Below are 14,571 nucleotides of genomic sequence, written 5' to 3'. Positions count from 1 at the left end.
CCCCAACGTTCAGTCCCTTGGAGGAGATGAGTGCTCCCACCAAGGGGCTGCCCTCTTATTGCTGAGATGTGAGCTCATTCATAAAGGATCTCTGCACTGAGCCAGGGCAGGGAGACAAAACTTAGTGATCTGACTCAGATTAAAGAAAACAATTAGCCTTTAGGCTATCAGCGTTCTGTCTATAGGAGTGTCTCTCACCTTGCAGAAAGAAGGGTGTGAATCAAACACCACTAAATACAAAATGACTTAATTTGAAAGTCAGAATAAAGAAATAGTTAGTTGGAACTCATGCACCAGTTCTCTGCATGAGAACTTGGAGTTTAGGCTTTCTATTACCCGTTAAGTAGAAAAATTCATTCCAGAAAGATGGTTATTCTTTTTTGTCATGCTGTATCATAATTAAGACTTTAGAGTCACTCCCTTTAAAATGGCATCAAAGCAGAGGATTCTTCCCTGCAAAGTGAAATACTTATGCTACAGGTAAGGCAGTGATTTTAAGGACGCTGGATAACTAATGTCGTTTTACAACGTAATGTGTCTTGTGCTTCAATTGATAGTTTGGCAAAATGCCATTAGAACATGGCTAATCGGATTTGTCTTTCCTCCTGTTTTGAGATCTGGCTAAAGTACTGGGCTTCATTCTCATCTCAGCAGAGCACAGAAGGTGAGGGTGGCACTCGTTTCCTCGGAATGCAGGACACAGACTGTCCGCGGTCACTAGGAGACAGAAGACAGGCTTCCAGAGCGCATCTCCTTAGTTTGCAGGCTTAGCAAAGAAAGCACAAGTGGCATGCACGCGGGCGTGTTCAGCTCTAAGCATGTGCTTCTCTGCACAGTGTGGGGGGCGTTATTGTTCACTCTCTCACTCAAAATAAAGACAACACTACAAGGGAAAAAGTAAGCATGCCAGGTGGGTGAAGGCATCAGAAATCTAGCGACCCAGGGGTGCCCTGAATGGCAGTCACAGAAGGCAGGTGCTCATCTATCCCATCCGACTTGTCACCAAGTTGCAGTGGTGTGTGTGTGTGTGCACTGCGAGTGATAGCCAGCAGGACGCACCTGAATGGAGGTGTGCGGGAAATATTCCCGGGAGCAGGAGGCCTTGGCTGGAGAAGGGCTGGGGACGAGCACACAGAGAAGGCTGCAGTAGTGGGGCCCGCTGTGCCGCCACGGCCACCACGGCCACCACAGTGGCCACCACGCCACCACCATGCCGCCACCTGGCTACCTTCCCTTTTACGTCATTGAATACCACTGTATTTTTTTTCTTTTTTGAAACACCCATGAAAGTGTATCATTGGGAAATTTGAGAATAAGGTGGACCAGGATCCTTCTCTGCCTAGGAAATTTGTGAAAAAAAAAATACACTTGAAGATGAGAACACAACCAAATGAAAAAGGAAATCCAGGGAAAAAAATTATAGCATGTGTGAAATTGTAACTGTCTGTATTTTGGAGGTAGAGGAAACCCTTAAGGGCATTCCTATATTCTCTTTCCTCGGCAAAAGGGGTGCTCCCAATCTTGAGAATAGCCAGGGAGTTCCCCAAGGGTCAACTATCCAGAGCGGCGTCTGTAAGATCGAATGAGTCGCTCTACTAAGAGCAGCGGCCACTGTTTCCAGGTGCCCTCAGTGTGAGGCATTTTCACACCTCTCATTTACATTTCAGAACACGCTTGCATGGGAAAATAAGATTACACTAATTTGGAAGATTTGGAAACTAAGGTGCAGAGAAATGAAGTAATTTGTGCAAAAGCGCATTTCTGGTAAGTGGCAGGTTTGGGTTTTAGCCTCAGGATTGTCCTTCTCTGGTGGACATGCTTAGGGATCTCAGTTTCCAGCCAGGGCTGTGAGCGCACAACGGGCCCAGGGAAGGGCTCACATCTCTGTCTGTGCAAAAAGTAAGCCCCCAGGACGGACTGAGCTGAGAGGAGCGGGCCTGGCTTCCTTCCCGGGGTCCGTGTGCGGGTTCTGGGTCTCCGAACCCACCAGGCTCTCGCTCCTGCCCAGAAGCCAAGGTGAAGGAGGCCTGGTTGGGGGCTCAGGGTACCTGTTGGTGTGCGAGTTGTTGTGCATGAACCAGCTCCGGTTATTGTCCACATACATTGCCCAGGCTTTGTCGTCCTTCCCTAACATGGCGTCCTTCAGCACGTCCACGCGCGCCACGCCGAAGGCGGGGTCGGGGTGGTTGTCGTAGCGGTCTACCGTGAGCTCCCAGTAGTGGACGCCCTTGGAGAAGCCGGTCTTCCCTAGCACCACCCGGTCATCGTAGCTACTGCAGGTCACCGTCAGGTTGTCGTTGGAGAAGATGATGTCCGAGTGGGCTGAGCCAGGGTCGAAGGCAAACCAGGCCACTGGGAACAACAGAAGCGGACCGGGTTATTAGGGACAGAGGGCAGGCTGCGCGCGGCGCGGGCGTTTTCACGCTGCCACGCTGGGGGAGGGTCCAGGGCCGTCCTGGGAGTCGGTACTCTGCGCCAGCAGCAGACAGGACACACCACTGGTCAGGAAGGGTTACCTGGCTCGGACTGCACTCCCAACCAGGTGATCCGGGAGTGAAGTGGCATCGATTTTGGAAGGGGCAAGTCCCTCTCCTGGGGGCTGGCAGAACAGCGCCCCAGGGACTTAAAGGGAGAGGGGACGCTCAGATGCCTGTGTAACCCCTGAGGCGGGGCGGCTGGGAGCTAGAGTCCTGGATGGAGAGGGACAAGACGCACGGAGTGAAATCGGGAAACATCCCCTGGGCAGAAGAGCCACGATCTAGTCGCTTTGAGAATTCCCTCAGCTCTCTGGAAGGCTCACAAGCGCGAAGCGCTAAGCAACATAAATTAATTTTCCTGAGCGTGACTTGGACCCGGAACAGGTCCCTTCCTCATCACCGAAAAGCACAGTTCGCGGGTTACTCCTAAAACTAACGTGTGAGATAAGATACTTTGCTGAAGCGGTAGGTATTCTGGACATTAGGTACAGGGAGAACCCGTCTCTGTGCGCCTGCTGTACCCCAAGTTCTAAATCCCGCCTGCGAATAATACACTGTGACTTCTGACTCACTGGACCAGCGACCGACCTCCCATGCACTGTGGTGTTTGTTATTTGTAACAGAGTAAGGTTAGTCCATACCTGCCAACAGCTTTTTAATGTCAACTGTTGTCATTCCCAGTGAAAAGCATGGAGGAGAGAGACAGGAAGCAAAATTGACACAGATAAGAAAACAAGTCTCTTTTGATAGCCGAGTACTCAAAACAGGATTAATTTAAAATGCCACATACAGGACGGCAGGTGGTCTGACAGCCCCTTAACCACATTCACTGCTCATAACGAGTGCTTTGCACTGGTGTATAAGAAAATGGGGGGAGGGGGAAGCTTTGAGGTACAACCAAAAAAATTACAAGCATCTTTACTATTTTTCTAAGAACTTAAGCAACTTATCATGAAATTAGAATGACAATTAGACAATTTTACTGACAGAAAACAAGCTGCTGTCGTTTATTTTGTGAAGGAAATTGAGCATACCAATCACACAAGTCAGAGGCAACAATTACAACAGGTATACTTGCCTAATTGAGAGAAAGGTGCAGGCTGTGTCTCAAAATTGCCTCCTATAAAGAGATACTACACATCAAAGCTATGAAACAACCAGCTTAACAATAATTATTTGTATACACTTAAAAAGTACCAGCTGAATACAGTCACCAGAGGCCTGATTCTTAAAAAAAAAAAAAAAAAAGCCCTTTTTATGTTAGTTGAGTTTGCTGGGTAAAAACTACTCGGCTTTAAAAAAAAAAGTGCATCTTTTCACCTTTTAATCCTCCTCCAATAGATTCTATAATCAGCAGCTTATGTTTTCATCACTCCCCAAGTTCAATGTTTTCCTCTAAAGTTTCCATATTCAGGAAGCTGACTTTTAAAATGAGAAAGACCCAACTGAAATGGAGATGGAGAAATTGGCTATTGGATCATTCTGGATCATTGAATTCTGGATCATTGTCATCTGCTTCTAACTCTGGTTATGGCGAAAGGTCTTTGCTGTCACTCGAACCCAATGTAATTAATACACATATAACCAAACGTGTAAGGTGATCATGACACCTGTAACTGTTCATAATGCCACTTTGTCTGTAGTGAAATTACCTCTCTCCGTCAGAGACTGCTTTACTCCATTCACCCTTCTCACCTGGGGAAAGCGGGTGGACCCACAGCTAACTGGAATCACCTGTAGAACTCTGACAAGCCTCTCCTTCCCCTAAAATCTGGATTCCCCGACCCCACAAAAGCTGCACTGGGGTGGAAGAAGACTGTCTAGTCTTAAAGTGTGCAAAGTTGTGTGACCCACAGTTTCCAGGAATACTGGGCACTCATCTAGAAAATGCGGTTTTGACAAGAACCTGGGGATAAAGAAAAAACAAATTTAACTTTTTTCCAATTTAGTAAGGACCTTACATGCTAATTTCTGAAACAAATGAAGGGTAATACACTGATTCAAAATAATTTTACGAGAATTAAAAAGGCAACTTACTGTAAAAAAGGACCAAGCACTGAGGTGCAATCAAAATGTAAAGATCGCGATCTTACTTTTGGTTAGTTTGTTTATGAGTTGGTTTTGAACGCACATGCAAAATAACCATTTTCTCCCAACTCACAGCTGACTTTTATGTGTACTTTCTAGGATTGTCCCTTTAATTTCTATTTGTATGTTGAAGCACAATGAATATGGAATGCCCAGGGTCTTAAAACTGACTCCTACCCAGCTTTAGAAATAAATCTGTAGAACATGAAGAGGGCTTTTAAATTTTTTAGATGAATCATGCCTCATGCAATTCTTTTTCAAAACAAACATTCTAAAATCTTTTTACACTACTTTAAACACACTGTCATACATTTATGATTCAACGATACAACTAGAACAATACTGTTAAATACACCCATCAAATAGCCCCAACCCCACACTCATTTTATTCTCCAGACAATATACATTACAAAGACTATAACAATATTTCAGTACATTGGACACAAGTGAAAATAGTTTCATAACAAAGCATGTTGGAAAGCCAGTAGTGCACAGGAAAACAATAAGAAACATAAAAAGCACAAAGAAAAATGTCATTTTAAAGAGAGCTTGAAGTCCCTGCATCCTTTAGCACTGTCATGCTGTGGCCTTCTTCATTCCAGGTTATGGGATGAGCAAAAACAAAATAAAAAGCAAACGAAACCTTTGGAAATGTGAAATGTGTGTCATGTGTATCCATGATTATAATATAGTCCTGAAGAGATCAGATAGGTCTGGATCTTGGATATTTTAAGATTTTGTTTGCTAGACAGGGTTCACTGCCGGGCTAATACAAGCTCAGCTTCCTCGAAGTCAGCTGTAAGCCACGTCACAATGTGCCTGGCTGTGGAAAACTTCAAGGGGGCCAGACTTTCTGATTATCAGATCGGATCTTTGTGCGTCAGGAGTTAAGGTTTCTAATTCAGCTAGCCGTGGTTCCTCCCTTTGCTAGAAAAACACTCAGCCATGAGCCCGACTGTCCTAGCAGTGAGCACAGGCTTTCCCAGAAAACGTTCTTTTAAGTCTTTCTGCTCTCTGGTTTGCCTGGTTTTAGGATACATTCTACTGTTGCTGTGTGTCTACTTTTATTTTGTCAATGAAGATCTCTTGAGTCTATGTTTAATCAGACCACTCCAGGCTCGATGCACTGATCCAGTCTCCCAGACACAGCTGGTTTTCTGGATACAGAGGGGCTGCAAACCTCCCTCCACATGACTGCCATGGCCTCCGCTCAGCCAGCCCCTGAGCCGTGCTGTGCCCTGCCTGTGATGACAGCCAGGTATCCACAGTGGCACCAGCTTACGCAGAAAGCACAACTGCACTCGTCACTTTCCAATGCATCATACACAGACCACAGCCGCACGGGTGCTCTCTGCGCCACACAGACGGGAATGCCACAGAGCTCCATGCCCCAGTGCTCCTCATACCCCAAGCAGGCCACAGACACAGACCAGCTCGTCCCCTGCAGACGAACGGCAAGACCAGAACACGCACTGAGATGCCATCAGGGCACAGAGACGGGGAACGGTCTGAGGGCTCGGCTCACCCGGTGCATTGAGGGACTGCAAAGAGGAATGCAGGCTCAGCTGGTGGGGTGAGGGCCGGAAATCAAAGTAGGACCTCCCCGGGAAGCTGGGCTGAAGACTAAGGGTGGAGGAGAAAGGGCTCATCCTACGGAGCGGCAATCTTTCCGAAGGCACTGGAAAAGGGAGGGTCTGTTCTTCTGAATCTGTGTCTAGATGTAAGATCAATGCAAACTAGTGATCAGAAATCTGCTAGCCGCCCACGCACAGTTCCCTAAGACCTGCCCTCACGATGCACTTACACAGAGCCCATCTTTCCCCAGGGTGTCACACGTGCCTGGGGGCAGGGAGGGAATTCTTGGCAGGTCAGGACCCAAGACCAGAGGACATCGCAGGCAATTGTTTTCACTTCCCCTCAATTTTTAGTAGTAGAAAAATTATTAAAAGGTTTCCTTTTAGGAAAAATATTTGTTAAATGAATATTTTTTAGAGTTGAATTTAGAAATTTTACCCACTGATGACCAAGAGCAGGTTCATATTTCACATCCTTTGAGCTACCCTAGATGTTACTATCTATCCAACAGCCTCCTTTTCTGTACAGGACTGGAGGGCTTTCTTTTTTTTTTTTTTCTTCCAAGACAGAGTCTCACTATGTTGCTCTCAGTAGAGTGCCGTGGCTTCAGCTCACAGCAACCTCAAACTCTTGGACTTGATTCTCTTGCCTCAGCCTCCCAAGTAGCTGGGACTACAGGAGCCTATCACAACGCCCAGCTGTTTTTTGGTTGTAGTTTTCATTGTTGTTTGGCAGGCCTGGGCTGGATTTGAACCTGCCAGCTCTGGTGTATGTGTCTGATGCCCTAGCCGCTAAGCTATAGGTGCCAAGCTGGGCAGGAGGGCTTTTATAAACTGTTTCCTGTTCCATTTCTAGGTGTAGAAGATTTTCTCTACTGACACACTCAAGGCTGGGTCCTTGAACAGGAGAGGAAAGGTGTAGCCTCAGAAAGACAGGGCTGAGCAAATTTCAGAGGATCCTTGCCTTGGATGTTTCAGAATTATGATTACACTGGAGGGGCATCATTTGGCTGACTTTAGTTCTCTGATAGTAATCAGGCAGTGGGCAGTGGTGAGGTGCATTGTAACAAAATGTCTTTGTTTCTTTTTGGATAGTTAGGTCTTGTATGTAGGAAGACTTACTAAATCAGAATAAGGAATCATCAATCACTTCATCTGGTTTTTAAAGGGCGTGTGAATTAGTTTCTCTAAATTATGCCTTTCTCTTTTGTTAAACAAGAGCTGGTTCTCAGAACTGAACCAACTGAAGTTTAACAGTAATAATTCAGAGGATACAGATGGGAGGAAGGTTCATGTCCAAACCACCAAGGAAATTTCTTTTCATTGAAAAAAGTAATCTTGATGGCCAGAGGTGCTCTTGTGAACGTGTTTCTGGTTTAAGTCTGCCTGCTGCTCTTTTTGGTAAACATGCCCTTCTCCTGCCACTTGGTGAATGTTCCAGCAAAAATAACTGGTGTGTGCGCATGCAGGCACTCAGAAGAGCTCAGAACAAGGGCAGTGGCAAGTTTTAAATTAATACTGCCAAGAGTCAGCCTCATTTTCATTTCCGAACTTATAATATTAAAGCTAGCTTTTCAGGCTTTAGATGCGTTTGTGGGGGAAGTTTTTTTTTTTTTTTTTAGAAAAGTACAAACTATTTCAGAGAAAAGGCATTACCATTTATGGAGTTAAGACTTTGCATTCCCAAGAATAATACATTCAGATTTTCTTTCTTTGAGATAGGCTCTTGCTCTGGTGTCCAGACTAGAGTACAATGGCATCATAGCTCACAGCGCCTGAGCTAGAGTGATCCTCTTTCCTCAGCCTCCGGAGTAGCTGGGACTACAGGCATTTGCCACCATGCCTGGATAAGTTTCCTGTTTTTTGTGGAGATGGGGGTCTTGCCATGTTGCCCCGATTGCTGGTCTTGAACTCCTAGCCTCAAGTGATCCTCTTGCCTTGGCCTCCCAGAGAGCCAGGATTACGGGCACCAGCCACCAGTCCTGGCTAAGGTTTTCCTGTACATAAACTTCATATGGTTTGGATGACTTGAGAAGTATGGCAATTTTTTTGTTCAGATATGATAAACCAAAATCACGTTATCATCTCAAGGGGAAATTAGCCCTTCAGTGTAATGGAAAGATTTGAAATACAACAGCACGGTGCCATTAACAGACACAGGCTTATTGTAGGAAGAAGAGGCATTTATAACCATATTTATGTCAGTTAAAAATTTCCTTAGTAAGAAGAATTTGCTTGGAAATGCACTTTTCACCAGATGTAACAGTTCATTATATTGGAAATACTAGTTGCTTTAAAAGCTGAGGGAGAGGACATGCATGTTAAGATGAATTTCAGAGAGTACTAAGCCCCCAGGCCGTTACCTGAAAACCAGTGAGGAGATGTGTACGGGGTGCAGACCAGCGTATCCAGTCCCAGCATGAACCGTACTCACCATTTCTACTCTTGGCACCGAGAAGAACTTAGAGTTGGTGGTGGCACCTTTTGTGGGGGCTGGGTGGAGGGTGGCTATGGCCAGTCATGGGATTGAGAACTTGACACTAAGATGTTTATTGTTTTTCCTGTCCTTTCACTTGAGTCGTGGTTTACTGAGGACTCCATTTCCCTTGATTCCTCTCACCCTTGAACTACACCCTCTCCTTGGGCAGGCTGACTTCCTGGACACACCACCATGCCATGCTGTTTTGTGTTCTGAGTTTTTCTTTTTTTTTTTTTCCCACCTAAGACCTCCCAACCCCTGCCAGCTGGGCGCTTACCGCATTTTCTCTAGGCAGCTCCTAAAAAGAAAAAAAAATTTCTACCTTGCCATGAGAACTTTCCAAATGAAACTATGAGAGAGAGAAAGAGAGAGAGAGAGGAGGGAGGGGAGAGAGAGAGAACTTTCCACCTGATCCCAGCCCAGCTAAACAAGCAACTCCCCTTTTCTCCTTCCCTGTAGGCACACAGCGGTCAGCTGCCTATAAGTCTCTAAGTCATCTGGGCCATGTCATATTGTCTTAGATTTCGGGAGTCTTGAAGGGAAGATGCTTATCCCAATAACAGCTGAGAGGTGATCCTAAGGCTTCCCCTTGAAGCCCCCTGGGGCCGTCCAGCCAGCTTTGTCCAGTTTGTAGTCACTGCTCATATTGGTCTGGACGTGCTCTTTGGGAACTCTACTCACCAATCGTAGCCTTGCTATCTGGGCCTCATGGAACCCATCACTAGTTCTTCAAGTATTTGAGTCCAGTCATCAATTCTTTTTAAAATTTCCTTTTCTGCACTAAATAGAGTCTGTTTCCAACCATTTCTCTATGCATGCATTTCAGATCCTTCACTTTCCTGGTCCTGCCCCTCCTGACACGTTCAAAGGCATGAATCGCAGACCACATGACAATGTTGAGAACAACATTGCCAGTCCCTGGTTTGGTCAAAACACAATTCATGCTTGTTGAACGTTCATGAAACTACCCAGTATGTACTCTGTGATAGTCTCACGAGCTGCAGGAAGGATGTACACACCATCTTCTCATCTCCCCTTGAAAATACAACTACTGAGGTACAGAGAGGGCTTCGCAGCCATTACCGGTCTACTAGTGGAGACAGACAGGCAGGAGGTTATCATGTTTTGTTTTTTTTCCCAGAATACATGTACAGAGCTGTCTTTCAGGTCACAGCTAATTCTCAGAATGATGATGATTCTTAAATTTTAACTTATAGATCACTAGAGAAAGGCAAGTTCCTTAAGAGATTGGTAATATCTCACCCTATTCCATCACGGGCAGTGATCCTGTCTGGTTGAAGAGCTTTGCTGAGTGGGCAGCTGAGCAGGGAAGAGCAGCGGGAAACGGGTCAGTGGCGGGCGGTGCCGCCTAGAGCCCTGGGACGGGGCTGTGTTCCCAGCGGAAACGGGTCAAGGCCTGTTTTCCTTCAACCCTGTTGCTTTCCTCTTGCTCTTTCCTGGACTTCTTTTCCTTTCCACCTGGGATTGGTTGGATTCTGGGGGTGGGGTTTAACTAGTGGCAGAGGCCTCAATTTGAAAAGAGAAATCAAGAATTGCCAAAGTAAAGATGGGCTTGGGATCGTGTGCCTTAGTGATTGACTTTTGGCTTCAAGGAGAATAAAAGGCTATTTCGGTGGGGTCCTCCTCCTGGACGATGCGTGTTTCTTGTAACTTGTTCACTAGCCGACACTAACTGAAACCTCTCAGGAGCAGACTGCGTTAGCATCGGGCAGCTGGGAAACATGAAGCTGGCAGGGGAGCTGACCATAGGAAAAATAATAATTTAGAGAAAATCTGCGTCATACATTATTGATTCATCTTTATGTTTCTGGGGTGGAATTTCTTGACCGATTCCATGTATGTATGTGCAGAGTATTGGAGACTTCTGTGGATGCCATAGAATATTTTGAAAATGTAAAGTACAGTCTTTGAGGTGTTACTTGTGGAATTCGAGGAGGAAAAACACACCAGCAGTGGCTCTGAATGGCAGTGTGTGCTAACCTGGCCTCCTGGGCATTGCTGTGTGAGTCTTGGTTGTCCTGCTGTCCAGCTGTGAACACCTTCCTAACATAGGGGGCCTCGAGCCCCGGTCCCACAAGATGGCTGTATTTCAGAGCACAGGGAAGCTGGGTACATCACTTAGAATTTCACAAGTATTAAGATGAGTTTCACTTCAAGTATAAACCAGCTGTAAAATAATTTGCTGGAGAGGGGAAGATTTTAAAAGAGACAAAGAAATGAATGAAGAAAAAGACTGAGTTTTCTTAAATGATCCAGTAAGAAGCCAAAGTCACAATTATGTTCGACTGGTACATAATTTACAACACAAGTGGTATTTTAAGCTTTCTCAAGGGTAGCATTAATTGCAGTTGAGAAGGGAGAAACAAGTGCTTTGAAAGCCTCCTTTTAAGAGAACAAGGTGGCCCTTGCCAGCCCAGGACAGCTGCATGTTCACATCCAAGCCCCCTCCAATTTAGAGCCCCCGGCATTATTTATAAAGAACTATCACCAGAAGAACTGGAGACTACTGTCCTTCAGAGAGATACAGAAGATTCTAAAGGACCAACTAACCTGTTCCCCAGAGTGTCACCTGCAAAGTGTACTCCCCAGAACCATAAAGGGCTGTGACTCCAACAGTCCCAGAGAAAAGTTCAGGAAATATCCTGGACTCTGAAACCTATCATTATGCCTCTTACCCTGGATTTCATAAAATTTACCCAAATTTGGTCAGGTATGATTTACCCACCTTTAGAATTTTGTTCTGGAAATGTACATTCTTCTATTTTTAGAGAGGCCCAGATATTCTGGATCAGGAAAAGAAACATGGAGCCAGAGGCAAAACATGGCTAGTGGGCCCTACAATTTTCCCTGCATGATCCCTGTCACCTGTTTTCTATTAATGTTGAATTTGCAGTGTCACAGGTGGAAGGTTAGGACCCATTAAGGGCTGTGGAGGAGGCAGAGGGTATCTAATGCCACTCCCACAGCATTTTCTGAAACAGCCTTCAACAGTAATTTTGAAGAGAGAAGCCCTCAAAGTCCTAACTGTAGAGAACTTGAAGGTCATCTGCTCTAAGCTCATAGCGTTACAGATAAGCAGAAGGCAGTCCAGGGAGGATCGGGGACACATCCAGTCACTTCAGCCATGGAAGGGGAGGACAGAGATTGAGGATCAATTTCTGGTGGATGAAATTTTGGGGTGACCAGGCTACCACTGTTCATTTATGACCTGGAAATGTACAAAAGATAAAGTTTGTGCTGTAGGCACAGACTCAGCATTCCCAGGGGCGACCAAGCTGGAGCAGATGACCTCATCCCATTTGCAAACCTACACTCTGTTGAGGAAGACTCTTGTCTCCTTTAACAGGTGGTTAGGGATTGAGAGCAAGCACACCCCTGGTCTCCTTTGGAATTTTGGCTTCAGGGGTAGCTGGGCTGAGTTCTCACAAGGTGACAACTTCTCTGGGGGTTTTGGTGCTTTAGGCTTTGAAAGTGCAGTCCTTAGGCCAGACCAAATCCCTATTAAATGTCTGCAAAGAGCTTTTGGACAGACGTATCTGAGGCCATTTGGTATCAGACAAATGGAAGCCTCAGTCTGTGTTCCACCTGCACCATGAGATGTTTTCTGGGTGGTTTCCTTCGATGCATGGAACTGAGCTACCACACGGACAGGGCAGCCAGATGCTGACAAGCTAATGGGGGAAAAAAGATTCTAAGCCTTAGGAATAGCACTGTCTATGCCCACTTTTTGGAAAGGAAGTTCTAAGCTGTAATTTTGAGAATCCCATCCCCCCCCCATTGTCATTAGATGAAGTGATGCTGAGCACTGCTGGGGGGACAGCTGCCGGGAAGGGCCACTAAGCCTGCTGGGACTGCCCTTTACTTGAACCACCACTGATCACTTCTCTCCACTTTTCCTTCTGGTTGAGATCAGGGGGCTGGAAAGCTTCTGTGAATACCTGCTCTGGGGTTTCAGCCCAAGCAGGGCTCCAAGACCAAGACTTCATTTGGGGGTAGCTTCAAAGTAGGGCCTCAGACACAGGCTCTGACTTTCCTTTTCCCGGCAGGGACCTGTCACCGCCAGCCAAGAGGAGCCACTGGTGCCAACTGGCCAAGGGCCTCCTAGATGAGAGGGAGGGATGTGAGAGGGACACCTGGGATGAGAGGGATGAGAGGGATGAGATGTGAGAGGGACACAGAGATAGGAAAATGGGCTGAGACCATAGGGGGACTCGAATATTATACTGGAAGTGACAGCCACCTGCACATCTTCAAGCAGCAGTGTCATTCTATTCAACAAAACTCTAACTCTGAAAACACTGAAGTCTTATTTCTGGCTGAGCACAGGAGACAGTGGCATGCTCTGCCCCCTTCTGACAAGACATTTTCAGACACCTGGCGGACAGGACAGACGTAAGATAGTCCCTTTCTCTTTCTCTCCTTTGGGTGAAGTACAAAGAGCACTTTCCTAATGTTGGCACCACGGCAGGCAGTGCTGGGCACGGAAGGCTCAAAGTTCTGGGTCTGACATGTTCAGACCGCAGAAGCTCGGTTTTTTATATGCAAAGTAGGAAAATAATAATGTTTTCCTTGTAGAGTGTGGTGGACAGGATAAGGGTCCACCCCAAAATGCCTACAACTTAATCCTGAGAATTTATGGATATATTATCTTACATGGCAAAAGGGACATTGCAGATATGGTTAAATTAAGGATCTTAGGATCTTGAGATGAAGAGATTATCATGGATTATCCAAGCAGGCCCAAGGTAATCACAAAGGTCCCCATAAAAGGAAGATAGGAAGATCACAGTCAGAAAGAAACTGGAAGATGCCAGGCTGCTGGCTTTGACAGAGGAAGGGGTCATAAATCCAGGAATGTAGGGGGTTTCTAGAAGCTGGACAAGGCAAGACAACAGATTCTTCCCTGAAGAAACGCAGTCTTATAGACACTTTTAGCCCAATGAGACCCATTTAAGATTCTGACCTCCAGGACTATACAATGATACATTGTATAGCACTTGTTTATACTTGTTTGATACTTGTTTTAAGCTATCAAGTTTATAGTAATTTGTTGCAGAAGCAGCAGAATGAATGCATAGGGTAAATCTAGAGAGTTAGAATGTTGCAGCAAGAGCACAGGGGAGGGCTTTAGAGGTTATCCATGGGTGTGGAGGTGGAGTCATATTGTTAGGATGAACAGAAGAAGTCAACACCTGTTTTTTGTAGGACCTTCTAGTGAAAGATGGAATGGGTACTTTTTACACAACTCTTCCACTGGATTTTGATTTCCTAAGTATATTTGCTGGTTTTTGTGTTGCTGTCAATTTTCAGAGTCTTTTGATGAATGAGGAAGAATGTTCTCAGCAGCTTGATACAAATGGAGTAGGATTTATATTTTACATATAAGTATTTGTATGGATAAAATTATGTAATAGGTTTTTGACTTCTTTCGTATTGTGATTTCCCCTAAACCTTCTGAGATAGACCCAATACCCCAGAGGAATCCCAAGGATTTCAGAGAATATACAGAATTTCAAATGTTTTAGAGGGAAATCTTTCTACAGAAATCCTTCTATGTTCTTTACGACATTCTTTTTTCCTTTTTAGTTGGTGGCTTTCATCTTCAAGCTTTATGACATTTTAAATCAGAACGTGTCATCAATACTGTCTTTCAATTTTATTTCTTTTATTTTGGTCTTTTTTCAGTTTTTCTAGATACTTTCCTTGTTCAATCTGCCAGCAGCCTCTACTCCCTTCTCTAACTCTCCCTCTCTTCTCTCTCTCGATGTGATGCCTTTAGTCTGCATGGTCTTAGCTCATGGGTCAGTGAGCTCAGTGGACCTGCACATAAACTGAGTAAGGGTCAGTGAGCTCAGTGGACCTGCACATAAACTGAGTAAGGGTCATTGAGCTCAGTGGACCTGTACATAAGCTAAATAAGAGTGAGACCAGC

The 14,571-nt window shown here is 45.4% G+C and overlaps 1 protein-coding gene across 1 annotated transcript in view; it reads right to left on the bottom strand.

Moving 5' to 3' along the window:
* Positions 1–14,571, bottom strand: part of TRIM9 (tripartite motif containing 9) — a 125,190-nt gene that overhangs the window by 2,263 nt on the left and 108,356 nt on the right. Inside the window, exon 8 of the mRNA XM_012806558.2 lies at positions 2,049–2,352. Within this exon, the coding sequence (XP_012662012.1) occupies positions 2,049–2,352 (304 nt within the window). The remainder of the gene's footprint in view (positions 1–2,048; positions 2,353–14,571) is intronic.

The sequence above is a fragment of the Otolemur garnettii genome, unplaced genomic scaffold (genome assembly GCF_000181295.1).
Source record: "Otolemur garnettii isolate 467f Iridium unplaced genomic scaffold, OtoGar3 scaffold00054, whole genome shotgun sequence".
In the NCBI taxonomy this organism is placed as follows: Eukaryota; Metazoa; Chordata; class Mammalia; order Primates; family Galagidae; genus Otolemur; species Otolemur garnettii.
Note: the sequence above shows the minus strand (reverse complement) of the source record. Positions and strands in the feature narration are given on the sequence as shown.